The sequence below is a fragment of the Formica exsecta genome, unplaced genomic scaffold (genome assembly GCF_003651465.1).
Source record: "Formica exsecta isolate Colony F162 unplaced genomic scaffold, ASM365146v1 scaffold247, whole genome shotgun sequence".
Taxonomy (NCBI): Eukaryota; Metazoa; Arthropoda; class Insecta; order Hymenoptera; family Formicidae; genus Formica; species Formica exsecta.
Window position 1 is genome coordinate 1228731 of NW_021849743.1, and position 16556 is coordinate 1245286.

Here is a 16556-nt window from a genome sequence, read left to right on the forward strand (position 1 = left end):
GAAATGGCGCGAAAAGGGTGTCGTGTTGCTCCGCAGCATTTCTGCGGAACTTGCGCGTGTCTGACCTCCAGTTCCTCCCCCGTTATCCCTCTCCTCAAGCCGTTACCCGGCCTTCATCCCTCTTTTCGCGCTCGTCCGTCCTTTCTCAACCGATGTAATAACGAAATCGAGATCCTTTATTTTATGTTTCTCGATCCCTCCCGCATTCCTTGAACATCCAGCATAGCCACCTTCTTGATAAGGTGTCACGATTAGAACAACGATGTCGTGCTTCACGCAACATTATGCTAGTAAAAGAGCTGATAAATTATTCAGTAAGATAAGCTCTCCGATAGCAATTGCCTATTTTACGTAATTTCAAATCATAATTTGTTTCAAAGATTTATAGATATCTTTTTTACATGACAATAATTTCATGTTTTTCCACAAAATTATTTTACGGCAGAAACGACTCTTTTTTGCCATGTTAGTTTTCACATGATATTATAATATTGTAATTTAAATCAATAAATGATTTTTTTTAATTGTTTCTCATTCATTTATATGTAAATAGCATACATAAAATCCTTCTTTAAGTCTTATTATGCAATACGAGAAGTTTTCTCGCTGTCTCTCTTCAATCTCATTAAAAAGAAAATTATCTACTGTAGAAATAAACTTAATCGTGATAGCTCAAGCATTTATCGAAATATTTCCTAAATTAAATTCTTATACACGCACGCATGCATACATACACACATACATTAAAGGTAATATTAGTTAAAAATTATAATTAAGAATTACTGACATTCACGACATTCGTTCAAAACTCTATACGGCTTATTCTTGCAGTAATTGTGAGCGAACCGTGAAAAGTAAACAAGGAAAAAAGGTTGATCTTTAATAGTCCAGTCAATAAAGTAAAACGCGCGTTTCAGCGACTGCTTTGTGCGATAGTCCATACCTCCATAAAAAAAAAATATATATATATATATAGATATACGCAAGTATCGTGACTTGTCATTCTGACTGTTTGACAGATCAACTTAAAATATTTATATATACATGGAATTGCAATCGTTTGTTGTGAAATTTCTAACACTTATAACGTATTGAGATTATGTGTTAAACTTTGCAGGCTCGCAAAATTCGTTGAGAAATGGCGCGAAAAGGGTGTCGTGTTGCTCCGCAGCATTTCTGCGGAACTTGCGCGTGTCTGACCTCCAGTTCCTCCCCCGTTATCCCTCTCCTCAAGCCGTTACCCGGTCTTCATCCCTCTTTTCGCGCTAGTCCGTCCTTTCTCAACCGATGTAATAACGAAATCGAGATCCTTTATTTTATGTTTCTCGATCCCTCCCGCATTCCTTGAACATCCAGCATAGCCACCTTCTTGATAAGGTGTCACGATTAGAACAACGATGTCGTGCTTCACGCAACATTATGCTAGTAAAAGAGCTGATAAATTATTCAGTAAGATAAGCTCTCCGATAGCAATTGCCTATTTTACGTAATTTCAAATCATAATTTGTTTCAAAGATTTATAGATATCTTTTTTACATGACAATAATTTCATGTTTTTCCACAAAATTATTTTACGGCAGAAACGACTCTTTTTTGCCATGTTAGTTTTCACATGATATTATAATATTGTAATTTAAATCAATAAATGATTTTTTTTTAATTGTTTCTCATTCATTTATATGTAAATAGCATACATAAAATCCTTCTTTAAGTCTTATTATGCAATACGAGAAGTTTTCTCGCTGTCTCTCTTCAATCTCATTAAAAAGAAAATTATCTACTGTAGAAATAAACTTAATCGTGATAGCTCAAGCATTTATCGAAATATTTCCTAAATTAAATTCTTATACACGCACGCATGCATACATACACACATACATTAAAGGTAATATTAGTTAAAAATTATAATTAAGAATTACTGACATTCACGACATTCGTTCAAAACTCTATACGGCTTATTCTTGCAGTAATTGTGAGCGAACCGTGAAAAGTAAACAAGGAAAAAAGGTTGATCTTTAATAGTCCAGTCAATAAAGTAAAAGGTCCGTCTTCATGTCTTATATTTAGTTGAATGAGTAGGCAGATATGGAATATCATATGAGAGAGAGAGAGAGAGATGGAATAATAGGGACATCTCTCATTGACAAGGATTTTTTACCTATTTTTAGCTAACAAACGCATTTGAAATGTTGCGCATTTCAAAATTAACATCTTTACATTTAAATTCACGCCGCCTACGCGATCTGCTCTATATTATAATTGTTATTGCAACAAGTAAACTACGTATGTCGACAATGCCCATTCGTCTCTACTTTAACACCGCTGGTAATATACATTGAGTCGAGACTTGTTCTGGTACACATCATCGTTCCTAGAACGCTACATTATCGGTACCTACCTTAAACGCTGATGTAAAGCGCACTCTGCGTTACAGAGCGTTAAATTATAATCATGAAGAGAATAATATAACTGCGTTTAATAGCTTACCCTTGAAAATAATTCCTATTCATTAAATGTGACACAGTTTGTTGTCATATATTCAATAATTTGGTATGATCTGGCACGAGCAACCGTGTGGAAACCAGAACACGTCGGTGTAAAGTCGATTCCCGCTTCCCTCGAGCGCGATTAGTCTCTTTTGCACGAATTGTTGTTGACAATTGCTTCTGTATCCCTCCGGAATCGAACAAATACCGTTGCATTCGTTATTTCTAAAAAAAAAAAAAATAATAAGAAATGTATCTCCCGATAATTTTGTTCTTCATAAAGAATTCATAAAGATATCGTTCAAATCTATATCGTAAATCTTAGAAGATTTAATCTCTTCTGGACTAAGATATCACTTGAAAATTAAAATGAACACGTAAGGTTTCAACATTTCATGACCGTTAGACCATTCATTACGATCATTCTTTGATGTGAACTTACAAACATTTTTCGCTTTTGACCAACTGCGTGTACTTATTCTGCCCCGGAAAATTAACAACATACATCCAGTTGCCTTGATTATTTAGAGCGGCCTTGGGAGCGATATACTGCGCTTGTGTAGGGCATAGAGCGATGGCATCTGGATTCGATTGTCTTTTAACACGATCGTCCTTAAGTTTCGCATATCCCAACAAAGGATTCACGTTAAAAGTTCGTGGTGCTATTTTGTCACTTCGTGAATATCTGTTATTTAATGAAAAATGTGTTATCGAGATATCAAGCGTGAAGGAGAGTTTTACCGTTTCAATCGCAATTACCTGTTCGTCAACCATGATTGATTCGGTCTAAACAAGGATTCCTGCGGATAATTATAATCGATTTGTCGTGGGATATTTTGATGATACTTCAGAGTTACTTCCGGAAGAAAAGGGTTTCTCTGCGATTGCGGCGGTGCAGAATATTTATAACTGCAATATAATGGATTGAGAATCTAACTAAGAATTTAGAGTTAATGTCGTTTTATTTCGCTCGTGCCATTATTTGAGTATTCTACTTTGTGTCGATGAGACGATTAAATAATTTGACATTAATATGTCTTACCCGTTGTAACGACTATTATTGGACGGAGATCCGTATATCGAAGCCGGCTGTTCTTTTAGCTGCGTGTATAATCGATATACATCATCCTGTCGTGGATAGTCATAGCCTTGACTATAATCCGGAGTGGAACTTGCAAATGATAATAAAACTAAATACACTAATAATAATCAAATTAAATAATCGATTATAATACGAATAATTATATATTTTAATAATAGAAATTTCGCGAGATTTTACTAAGTTCTTTATATTTATCTGATTCGAATTTTCCATGTGTGTTTCTTTTTATCGTTTATATACATTTCACGATATTTCAATATAATATTAAAATTACCTGTAAGAATTGAAGTCGTTGCGAGATTCGTCTCGCAACGCAGTGTTAAAATCAAAGCTGCATTTGTCGACGAGAAATTTGATGAGCTGTCTAAAAAAAAGAAAAGAAAAAAAACCGTTATACCTCCTGAAGATGGAATACAATGCGTTAATAAAAAAAGTGTAATGCGTTTTCTCCCGGGGATTAAATCTGATCTTTGATCCTTTGTGCGGACCGAGGTCTTGCTGCACGCGTATCAAGGACTGACCATTTTCTATCTGTCAGGCGACCAAGATTTGTCTTCCAGAGTTGACAAAAACTTATTTACACAGGTGCGTTTACAATTGCGTATATGTTGCGTAACTATTTTAGTAAATTAAGCAAGTATATAGCGAGAAGAGATGCAGCATGTTTGTTTGCGGTAAAATAATATGACATGTGCGATAAGTTCGAGTTAGTCGACAATTTGATATTTCTGACGTTTCCATTCTGACTGTCAAATCATTCGTATACACATAATTATCGCAAGTGACAGCTGTCATAGCCGAAACTTTCTCCAGCTACTAGAATTACTTAACTTGTTATAAAGCGTTGCAATTTATGAAAACCTTATTGCGTTATCTTGTTTAATTATAATTAGCAGTAAAAATGTAATTTTGCGAATATTAGAATGCAAATATTATTTTATAAGCTTTAATAACAAGCCCATTTTTTAAAATTAAATATTGCTATTTGGTATTGCTACTTTATTAAAAATTCTATTCTGTGCATTGTTTTCATTATTCAGCCGTATAATTGTTCAAACGTGCACGATTAGTATACATGTATGACTATTATTTGTATATATATTTGACGTCTGCTCGTCATACACAATATCAAAGAATAATTTATTCAGTGGTGAAGAAATAAGGAAATATATCGGTGTTCGATTTGGGAGACTATTGTAACGGGCCCAATAATTATCCAGCAGCGTATGACCGCGCCAAGGCCATGGTCATGGTACGCTGAGCAACGATCTCACGGACGTTTTTTTACATTATAGCAACCGCTCACTTTACGTAATTCTTAACTCGTTCGGAATAAGACTCGCGGGCGAGCGTGAAAATGCCTATAAAATTTGGAAAATTGCTTGACAAACTATCTATCGTATATATGGCACAAAAATGAAAAGGAAGATATCTGACAAAGAGAGGCAACATTTTATTCTTCTACCAGCACGCGATAGATGGATAGTTCTTCTGGTTTAGATCGCGTTTATAAAACAGATCGAATGACAACTGTCTTTTATGGGCGAGAGAGTCCTCGACATAATTCGTTATGCAAGTCTACTGACATAGAACAAACTCGATGCTTTCGAGAAACGGATTCTCGCTTGGACGAGGAGAGTTAGCGGACTTTCCCCACCAGAAATTTTTCTCAACACGCGCGTGTCTGTCATTCGTATGCATAGAGGGAGGCGGAAGGTGGACACGACGGATGGCGAAAGGAATATCAACAATTCGAAATGGGTCGACCGGATCGCCGAGGATTTCCACTTGTTGCGTTACGCTGTTCGCGACCCGATATAGCGATATTTCAGGGGAGTCTAAGTGCACTTACCGAGGATAATGGTCCAGGGTTTCGCAGAAGGTCTGCCCCGGTGGCGCACAGCTGGGGGTGTGTCCTGGAGGTGCAGGGACGAAGGGTTCGTACTGCGGTCGTCCCGGACATCCGTACTCCGTGCAGGGTTCGCCTCGGGTGACCATCAGAAAAAACTATCGACACACATATATACACATACATATGCAGGATGTCCTATCATATAAATGATCATCCCCTTTTATCTCTTAAACTAAAGGAGAGACCATAATAAATACATATTAAATTAAACGATTCAAGTTCTATTGTGAATATAGTTGTTATACACAAACGTTATCTGTGTTAAAAAACAGAAACGTGTGCATATTTTTATTTACAATAATATAGATATATTTTAATACGATGAAAGTTGTAGTCCAAAGCAAGTATAATGATGTGTATGATTTATAGAATTCTTTTATAAATTATATACAAGTTTTTATCGGCATGAAATTTTGTGTACGACTACATTTACGGCCCTGCGATACGACCAAACAAACTTCTGCATTAGAGCTTACGTGTCATCTGATCATAATATTCGATGTGATAAAAAATATAATTTTAAAAAATTCATAAATTAATAATAAGTTATAAAACATTTAATGAATTTTAGTATCTTATGACATAACATAAATATTTACACTTTTCATATTACTTGCAAAGTAACGACGAGATTTAATTTCTTTATTTTATTATGTATATATATATAGTAATAAACAACACAAATATGATAGTATCAATAATAAAGAAACCATTACTAGAGTGATCACTTATAGTAGAATATCCTCTATACACAGAATTTATAATAAAACTGATAAAAATATGATTTTTGAAAGATCCGAAAAAAATGATAATTTTCTTACATTTTTCTACTAATCTACACTTACACTTTTCTATTAATCTAAACGAAATATTCATTTCATCATTCATTTCGTAAATGCGTGTGAAAGTGTAATTCCCACGGTTAAATACACGATAGAACTTGATGAGATTATTAGAACCAGATTAACTATTGTACAACGTGAGACTACATACACTTATGAAATGCACCGACTTGTAATTAATCATTTATTGGAGAAAAAGAGAATACTTCCTGCATGATACAGACGTACGTTTCTTTTGCGACGATATTAACCGGCTCCGATTCAGCCTGTATGTAATTTGATCGACAGATAAAAAATTATTAACTATAAATCAATGGGTGAGTCAAGACATTGCAATCAGGAAATTACAATTAGAGAGATGTATGTGCAATTGATGCAAAGAACATTACATCAGATTTAAATCCAGCTTCCTCTGAATACTTCATAAACAATAATTATTATTTTTAAATTGTGAGTCGATCACTTACGATTGATATTAGATGCCACGCGACCTCCATTTCTCTCTATGCTATGATTCACCCTTGCGTGATAGGACCTTCTCTCCTGTGGTGAGCACGGTAGGAAGGCAGAAAGGAGGCCGCAAAGTCACTTAATTGGCATCGCGTGTTGATCAATCGCCGTGTAATGTCACTACTGATAAACGATAACGCGACGCTAACGTAAGATCGAAGACGAGCCTCGAAGATGAGACGTGTAAAGGAGCAAGGATCGGTTGTACGATAGATAACCGAGAACCAAATCGAATCGCGCTCAATAATATATTTGCGAGTTTCCGAATAAACGGCAGCTCGTATCCACGTGATCGAACTTTTTAATCGGCGGATTTTTAATCGAAAAATTTTAACGAAAGCAGACGAAAAACGGCTGGATTCTCAATTCAAAGTTAAATTTTCTATATCTTCTATGTTATATGACTGTAACGCCGAGTTCTGTCGCACCGATTATGATAAACCGACTGTGATCAACCATAACGGACGTCTTCCCACTTTTGGCCAGCGTGATTCGAAAGTGTCCACGTTGGGTCCAGACACTGGCGGGATTCGATTCTACGCGCCGCGAGTCTACCTAGCAACGTGGGTATACCTGCTGTTGATCCCTTCCTCGGACGACATGCACGAGTTCCGCGGGGAGCTCAGGGTGGGGTTCAGGCGGACACATACTTTCACTGGGATACGTGCGCGAGGGATTCGTCGACCTTATGACGGAGTGAACTGAGTTTTTCTCCCAGATGACACGGATACATCTTGATTACGCGACACCGCTAGTCTACCAGGAAGAAAAAAGAAAAAAAAGAGAAATGCTATGTCCTCATATATTAAACCTTAACATTTAGCCAACATGAATCGTTGATAGAATTATTTTGCAGATATATCTTTCTCTTTCTCTGTCTCTTCCATTACAATTTTTTTTAATATAAATAAATGCTCTTTTGGCGAAATTTTGATGGAAGAGATTTATTATAATATAATGTTCAAAATTTAAATGTTATTTTGTCTAATATTAAATGTTAAAAAGAGATTTTGAATTTCATTGATAATCAACAAGCTAGCAAAACTATATTCAAACAAACTGTAAGTGAGAACAAGATATTTTGAACACTTAGCACACACTCTAAGTAAATTATATATATTATATAACCGTATATATATTTCACACATTAACATTTTCAAGGTTACGGTTTTATTTAAAGCACGATAAATACCGCAATGGATCTGTAAACATATGTCGCTAATATATATTTCGAATTAGCAATTATACATATTTTTTATTTTTATAATAATATTAAACGTTAAGGAGACATTTACCCCTCGTTAAGCACGAGAGATTAAATTACTCATATATATGCGTATTCTATAAATATCAGAGATAAATCAATAGTATTTGTGCGGATAATAAAACGTATCATAATAGAAGCAAAGCTACGTACTATGCGTGTACCTAATATTGGGCTTAATCTTGGAAAGTAAACGATGCGGATTCAAATACACGACGGACTTGCTGCCATATTCGTTTCTAGCTCGAGGCTACGCCACCGGTGTTGACGATGGCGCTCGAAGCGCATAACCCGCACCATCTGATTCCTTCATTGATACCAATATCGCACTAATAGCGCGCTGTCAGTACGCTTCTCTGCATTCCAACCAGTTCCAACATAACCCTGCCTCTTCTTCAACTCAATTTCTCCCCATATGCAAACGCATTATCCTGCGTTCGCATTGATATCGTCTAAACGAATTGCTTAATAACGTGTGCACAGAGATTTTCAATGTGAATGGTGCTTAAAGTGCGTCAGACGTTGGGACGTACCTCGCTCTTGTGACGACTCGTTAATTGTTAGCGTAATCATGGCGGCGATCTCGTCGCGGGTAGACGAACTCGTGCAGTCTGTCAGCCTGCATAATCCGCGCAAATGGATGTTCAACGGTTACATTCTGCCGTTCGTGATGCTACAGTCTTTATGGATCTACTGCTGGATCTTCGTCTACGGCGTCGACGAGTACTATGACGCGGGCCTAGTTGGCATCGCGGCGATCGGCGTGCTGCAGATCTTTTTGTGCCTGTGCTGTCAATGGTCCGTGCATATTCACACGTTCTTAAATTGCAGCTCGGTAAGTGGCAGTCGCCGTTCAATTTATTTAAATAATGGGCACGTGGTTGTTTCGTGGCCCTCAATATGTCTCTTGTAACGTGGCAGCCATTTGAAGCCGGTCTTCTGCTAGCTCAGTCACGTGATACTTTGGCGGGTATATTTGAATACCGTGAGAAATATGTTTTAAACATAGAAATTTATTGCATCATTTATATATATATATATATTTTTTTTTTTGTACAAGTTTACCTATTTTCAATGTTCTACGATAATTCAAATGCATTTTAGAATGTTCTATCTTGTGTAAAATGTTTTTAGGAAAAGAATCCTTACAAAGCAAGAATAGTGAAAGTAATCCCTACTCCCAATAATGGAAGTTCAGAGCTGATCCCATTGCATCGCACGGATCAGCAGGAGCCATGGTTTATTTTTCAAAAAACGAAATACTATTGGGATTCAGAGATAAAATCATTCAGAGGATTGCAGTTTCCAATCAATCATTCCGTGAAACATTATTGCGAATGGAAAGGCTATCTTGATCAAGCGGAAGTTGAAACAGCAGAGGAAAAATATGGGAAAAATAAGTACGTTGCACGAAAATCTCTCATATCAATATGTTTCTTGCGAGATATCACTTGCATTACTGAAAGTATTACTTTTGCTTTAGATTAGACATGGTTGTGCCAGAGTTCTGGGAACTCTTTAAGGAACGTGGGATTGCTCCGTTCTTCGTCTTTCAAGTATTCTGTGTGGCACTCTGGTGCTTAGACAAATATTGGTACTATAGCATCTTCACACTGATCATGCTTATCATGTTTGAATGTACACTGGTACAGCAACAACTGAGAAATATGGCCGAGATACGTAAAATGGGCAATAAACCATACATGATAATGGTATATAAATACAAATTACCTTATCTTAATTACTCATAGCAGACATTTTTAAGAATTTAAGATATCTACGTTTTCATTCTTTCCTTTAGGTCTATAGAAACAGGCGATGGCGTTTATTATTTACAGACCAACTAGTTCCTGGAGATATTGTTTCTATTACAAGGCCTCAACATGATAATTTAGTGCCATGCGATATGTTGCTTTTGCGAGGTCCATGTGTCGTTGACGAAAGCATGTTAACAGGTAATAATTTAAATAATCCAATGTTATATTCAATATAGAAAAATTACTGTAGCTTTACGGCAATCGAAAATGTCTAGGTGAATCTGTTCCTCAAATGAAAGAACCTATAGAAGATATCGATGGGAGTAGAACTATAGATATCGAAGGTGATAAACTTCATGTGCTTTTTGGTGGTACAAAAGTCGTGCAACATACACCTCCTACTAAAAATACTCCCGGCCTTCGAGGTATTACTATAAACTAGATAAATTTCATTTCTATTTAACGTTTTCGCTTCACGATATTAATACATGCTATTAATGTTGCAGCGACAGATAACGGATGCGTCGCCTACGTATTACGGACTGGCTTTTCTACATCGCAAGGAAAACTTTTAAGAACAATATTGTTCGGCGTTAAACGCGTTACAGCCAATAATTTGGAAACTTTTGGCTTTATTCTATTCCTGCTTATTTTCGCGATTGCCGCCGCCGCGTATGTCTGGATCAAAGGTAGTATCGAATTCGGCATTAAAATAGAGAGAAAAAGAGAGATAAGGATAATACAAAGTTACTTTTCGTAACTTTCAGGCAGTGAAGATCCTACGAGAAATAAGTACAAACTATTTTTGGAATGCACGTTGATTTTAACTTCTGTTGTGCCACCGGAGTTACCTATAGAATTGTCGCTAGCTGTAAATACGTCTCTGGTAGCTTTATCCAAGTTAGGTATTTAAGACAAATTTTTCTAATGCCAAAAACTTTTTAATTTTGTAATTAGCATTACAAATCTTGTATTCTTTTGTAGGTGTATTCTGTACAGAACCGTTCAGAATTCCGTTTGCCGGCAAAGTTGATATTTGCTGTTTTGACAAAACTGGCACACTCACCAGCGATAAAATGATTGTCGAGGGTATTGCGGGTATCGAGTAAGAAATTGCGTATAATTATTATTCTCGCGAAATTCTTTCATGTTATTTTCTGAAATGTGATTTTTATCTTTCTAAGCGGTAAACCAGATGTGATTCAACTATCGGATGCACCTTTGGAGAGCATTCAAGTACTGGCTACGTGTCATTCTCTTGTTCAATTAGATGATGGTATCGTCGGGGATCCATTAGAAAAGGCTACTCTTAAAGCAGTAAACTGGAGTCTTACAAAAAGTAAATATAGATTCGTCGATAATATAATAAACATATTGAGAATATCGACATACTACATTACACGCTAATGTCCATTTAGGTGATTCTGTTATTCCTAAAAAGGGCAGGTCTCCGGCGTTGAAGATTGTACAGAGATATCACTTTTCATCGGCTTTGAAAAGAATGTGTGTTGTGGTTGGATATAATATTCCTGGAGCTTCAGAAACTCATTATATGGCTACAGTGAAGGGCGCACCAGAAATTCTAAAGAATATGGTTCGTGAAATAATAATTTCAATTATGTACAATTTTATCAATTTTTTTATATTGCCACGAATATAATTTGCCATTTCAGTTGTCTTCTGTGCCGAAAAATTATGATTCAACTTATTTATCTCTCTCACGACGCGGCGCGAGAGTGCTCGCTTTGGGATATCGGAAACTTCCTGGTACCTTTTCCTCTCAAGATTTGAGGGAATTAACACGTGGAAAATTGGAGAGCAATCTCACATTTGCGGGATTTGTTATCATTAGTTGTCCTCTTAAGCCTGACTCGAAAGCCGTTATTAAAGAAATCGTCAATTCTTCGCATTCGGTATGTATATGATAAATATTGATAAACATTAGTTATTGTGTTGAGACATAATGTAATGTATGAGTTTCGAAAGAAAGTATATCTTCTCAAAATATATTTAAGTTAAAATAATTGTGTTACACACATTTACATAGGTCGTAATGATAACTGGTGATAATCCCTTAACGGCCTGTCATGTAAGTCGCGAGCTACATTTCACAAAGAAGCCCAACACCCTCGTATTGATTGAAAATGATGACGAATGGTTGTGGGAAAGCATAGATAAAACAATACAGCTTCCTCTAAATGTAAAAAATATTGAATCACGCAAAGAAATTTGGAAAGATTACGCGCTTTGTGTAACGGGTGAGGTGTGTAGATAAATAAGAATTCATTTTTGCAAGCTTGTGGATCGTAGCAATCGTTCGCTATTATTGGCGGTCTCTTTCAGGGTTTATCGTATCTGAAAGAAAATCAACGAGAACTTCTTCGGAAGCTCTTGCCACATGTTGTGATTTTCGCGCGATGCGCACCGAAACAAAAGGAATTCATTATCGTGTCGCTGCAATCTTTAGGCTATACGACGTTGATGTGCGGTGACGGAACGAACGATGTCGGCGCTTTGAAACATGCTGCAGTGGGTAAGTTGATGAACAGATTTGCCGTAAAAATTAGTTTAATATAATGTTTATCATTTTTCTTCTTCTTTTTCTGGTAGGTGTGGCAATTCTATCTAGTCCGCCCGAAAAGCTACTTTCTGACAAACGGGAAGATTCAAGGAATGATACCTCAATGTCTCCCATAAGCAACGGGCCAAGGACCAATCCGAGAGTCGCGCCGCCGAATACTCGTGCGAAACTGCAAAAGATTCTAAAGGAAATTGATAACGAGGTGCAGGAGCAATCCGTAATCGTAAAACTCGGCGACGCTTCCATCGCCGCTCCTTTTACCAGCAAAATGTCATCTATTCAATGCAGTAAGACTCACAGAATATTTTCAAATTGTTTTGTTATTCAGAAAGACAAATAGTTATTTGTTTACAGTATGCCACGTGATCAAACAGGGACGTTGCACTCTGGTTACCACTCTGCAAATGTTCAAAATATTAGCATTGAATGCACTGATACTCGCCTATAGTCAGTCAGTGTTATATCTGGATGGAATCAAGTTTAGTGATGCACAAGCAACCTTACAAGGTGTCCTTTTAGCGGCCTGCTTTCTCTTTATCTCACGATCGAAACCCCTGAGAACTCTATCGCAGCAAAGACCATTACCAAATATCTTTAATTTGTATACCATAGCAACTGTATTGCTGCAGTTTGCCGTACATTTTATCTGTCTCGTCTATTTAGTAAAAGAGGCCACTGTTCTATCTCCAAAGTAAGTTGTATAAATTAAATAGGATTGATGATTGATGGGATAATCACACATGTTTTCGAAATTACTTGTTTTATAGGAGCAACAAGTTGGCAGCTATCTTGAATAATTCCAGTGAAGTCAATTCATTGGGTGGAGATGACAGTAGTGAGGATGAACCTTTCGAGGCGAATTTAATTAACAGCACTGTATATATAATTGCGATGTCCCTTCAGGTTTCTACCTTCGCTATAAATTATCGAGTAAGTTGTTTACATGTCTCATTGTATGGTTAATAATGTATTTAACATGGTAACACTGTTAACAACTAATATTAATTACTTTATATTGTGGCAGGGTCACCCATTCATGGAAAGTTTGGCACAAAATAAGGCACTTTTATTTAGTCTTGTGGGCAATTCTGCCGTCATTCTATTATTGGCTTGTGGATTTCTGCCAAATCTAGCAGTACAATTCGAGATTGTGGATTTTCCAAGCCATGTAAGTTTCGTGTGTGTGTTTAACAAACAATTAAGCTTGTTGTTTTAATCTATTATGGTCTTTTGTCAATCATAAATATACCTCCATTGCATGTTGCAGTTCCGTACGATACTGGTTCAAATACTAGTCGCGGATTTTGTCTTTGCGTATATCGTCGATAGAGCTTGTCTATGGCTCTTTGGCGAAGGAAGACAACACAAACTGTGATGAAACTACCTTTTTACCGATTACAGACTGTATCAAAGATTTTTGTATATTACTTTTGTTACTGATCTTGTTCCACATTAAGAGCTGACAACTTTTATATTTAAGAATCGATGATGTACCTGTGGATATACGTGTCATTATCTGCAACTGCATTTTGTATTTTATGTCGATACGTTTCTTGTTTTCTCTACTCATATGTGTTGTATATGAAAATGTAATGCAAAAATATAAATATGTGCACATTCTGTCATAATATTCGCCTGATTGTTTATTTTTTTGCTGTCAACTTTTTTTCTGTGGAACAAGAAGCAGTGCTCTGGCGATCATTATTTATTGTCCATAAAGATATTAATAATGTTCGATAATTATTGTCAAGTCACAGTATTGCCTTTACATATTATATATTTATTGATAATGTAAAAAACAATATTTTTTTATACCACAACGTCTCATATAGACAAAGTTTTCATGACTAATATTTTAATTTGCATATTTAGATGTTCTCTCCTGTGTTCAATAATTTTTTGTTAATATATATTAACAACAAATATTGATCGCGCAAAGTACGCTCAAGAAGGGATCGCGCATATTTCGTGTATATTAATTTTAGATAAAAGATCCTACCTTCTTTTTTTCAGAGTGCAGAAATTCGCACTTTGTATAAGTTTTGTTAAATACACAGACATATGTTATATAAACCTATAAATTTATATAAATTTTTACGTTGACATTTTTATATAAATTTATATAGACATATTTTTTATATTAACATATGTCTATGATTTTTAATGAAACTAACTCATGATTATAAATAAATTGAAACCTTTCATGATTGCGCGAACGATTTTTATGACATTTGACACGATTATTTACAACGGTATTAACCGTCTTATGCATCGATTGCATTCCACTTCAATAACGTTACGTGTTAGCGAGATACATTTTTTTCGCGGTACATGTCACGTTTGCTGATTAAATGTAGTTCAGCGTCTTTTTCTTTTATTTTTGGTACAAGAATGTGACCAACAATTAATTTTCATTGTTTCGTTTCACGTGATCTCTTTTTCTCTCTGTAGTTACGAAAAACAAAATGAGAGAATAATATCTGTTTGTTCGCATCGTGAGTCAAATTAAGGATAGTTGTATATTATTGTACATTTATATAATAACTAATAAAACGTTCGTTCAGAATAACAACCAGAACTGATTTGCGTTCTTAGTGTATATATAATATTAATATAATTTAATTCTCGGAGAATAACGCGAAAAATAACATTATCCTGGTAATAATTAAAAAAAAAAAAAAATAAAGATTGCCGTCACATAAAAGTTATACTCACGTTATTTACGCGCGCGAAAAGAAAGAATTATTTACAATTATTTGCTGAAGCTGTCACTTTTTATGCTGATGTCTTTAGATACGCTCGCAGTTGAATGATTCGAAAGCGCTCACCTGCAAGACAATATTCGGATTCTAAGATTCGTAGCAAAATCTATCAGTTTTGATCGCGATACGCTTAAATCGTCGCGCGCTGCAGCTATGTTGACTATGATTTATCAATACGACCTCTTTTTAACGAATGAACTCGCACGATTTGCCTCACGTTGTAATCATCGCCGTCGAGCTGCGCTCAGTCGATCGTTGTCTTCCCTCGCGAACGTATCTTCGCGCTCACGTCCATTCGCGAATGATAGCCGGTAACATCGCTACACGTGTGTTGTGCGAAAAAAGCGAATATGATGGCAAACATATGTTACCGTCATTGAGAAACACTGAAACTTTTTCCACTTGACGTCATCGCGCACGTGTTGATTTTCGCGCCATGTATCTCATAGAAATTCCAACGATTGCAAATTTCTAATAGAAATTTCTCGCGTGACAATTAATATTACATTGTCAAAGTCAAAGAATTAATTTCAATGTTTCCGCATTTCTTTCTATCATTCTTTTAATAAGCTGATTATTTTTGATAAGCTGAAGTCGAGATTGTTTCCTAATTACGGTTGTTACAACGATGATAAATCACGAATAATTAAATCAAGTAAAATTGAAAAAATTAAATTTAAAATTTGAAGGAAAGAATAAGGAATACAATAACAGAGAGAATATAAAAGGTACGTTACAATTGCTTGAAAACGAGGCATACATTATTTACTATTTGGTAAAGAATAATATTTTGGAAAGCACCGCTATAAAACTAATCATTATACCTGATGTGACAGAAATATAGAAACTGAAATTATAACACTTGAGACTGAAATAAAATAATTTTAGGTTAGTCTTGTTTAAGGTTAACGATGCTATGTGTCAAATATTTATTAAGAAAAATTCTTGACATAATTTTAACAAATTATTAATTATTTTTAATTGGAGAGAATAGAGATTTGGCAAGCAGGAGAAGGCAAATTTAAGATACATTCTTTTCGAGATTTTTCTTGTAACATATTGCACAAGGTGTGGTATTTGCTGAATATTTATGCAGGTTTAATATTTTCCTGTTTCTCCTAAACCGGTTTATGATTTGGAGAATTTTTATTCGCCAGTTCTCTAGAGCATATAATATACTTGAGAGATTATGAATCCAGATATAAATATATTAACAGTGTATATCGTAATTTTTAATTTGTGAAATGTATACATTGGCAAAATTGTATACACACATTCCTCTTTTACAAAAGCCTTGGGTAAAAATAGGTGTATTAAATTTTAGAAACCGCTCATTCGAC

General features: G+C 35.6%; 3 protein-coding genes across 11 annotated transcripts in view; 2 read left to right on the forward strand and 1 right to left on the reverse strand.

The window, feature by feature from the left end:
• The window catches only part of LOC115236456 (protein spaetzle 5), a 178943-nt gene that overhangs the window by 18915 nt on the left and 143472 nt on the right, over window positions 1-16556 (reverse strand). For 3 of the 9 annotated variants that reach the window (XR_003884191.1, XR_003884192.1, XR_003884193.1), the window contains exons 2-7: window positions 5441-5595; window positions 3863-3952; window positions 3529-3657; window positions 3246-3395; window positions 2929-3171; window positions 2488-2711 (exon numbers count right to left, since the gene is read on the reverse strand). Coding sequence is in view for 6 of the 9 variants with exons in the window: in XM_029808928.1 (XP_029664788.1) it covers window positions 2540-2711; window positions 2929-3171; window positions 3246-3395; window positions 3529-3657; window positions 3863-3952; window positions 5441-5595; window positions 6494-6526 (972 nt within the window). In the remaining 3 variants the exon portion in view is untranslated. Of the gene's footprint in view, window positions 1-1632; window positions 2712-2928; window positions 3172-3245; window positions 3396-3528; window positions 3658-3862; window positions 3953-5440; window positions 5596-6493; window positions 6588-6809; window positions 7609-8265; window positions 8339-8649; window positions 8774-16556 lie in introns of those variants that run through there. The other 6 variants (XM_029808931.1, XM_029808929.1, XM_029808930.1 and 3 more) reach the window with 6 other exon arrangements.
• On the forward strand, window positions 8656-15028 carry LOC115236455 (manganese-transporting ATPase 13A1). The gene is made up of 18 exons (XM_029808926.1): window positions 8656-8951; window positions 9251-9516; window positions 9600-9828; window positions 9918-10071; window positions 10149-10298; window positions 10380-10562; window positions 10641-10778; window positions 10858-10978; window positions 11058-11212; window positions 11292-11467; window positions 11547-11786; window positions 11921-12136; window positions 12217-12406; window positions 12484-12741; window positions 12809-13145; window positions 13222-13384; window positions 13479-13622; window positions 13722-15028. Exons 1-18 carry the CDS (start codon window positions 8688-8690, stop codon window positions 13827-13829), a joined length of 3492 nt encoding a protein of 1163 aa, XP_029664786.1. The 5' UTR covers window positions 8656-8687; the 3' UTR covers window positions 13830-15028.
• Window positions 15437-16556, forward strand: part of LOC115236459 (sodium-coupled monocarboxylate transporter 1-like) — a 20463-nt gene continuing 19343 nt past the window's right edge. The window contains exon 1 of the mRNA XM_029808933.1: window positions 15437-15944. The gene's annotated coding sequence lies outside the window, so the exon portion shown is untranslated. The remainder of the gene's footprint in view (window positions 15945-16556) is intronic.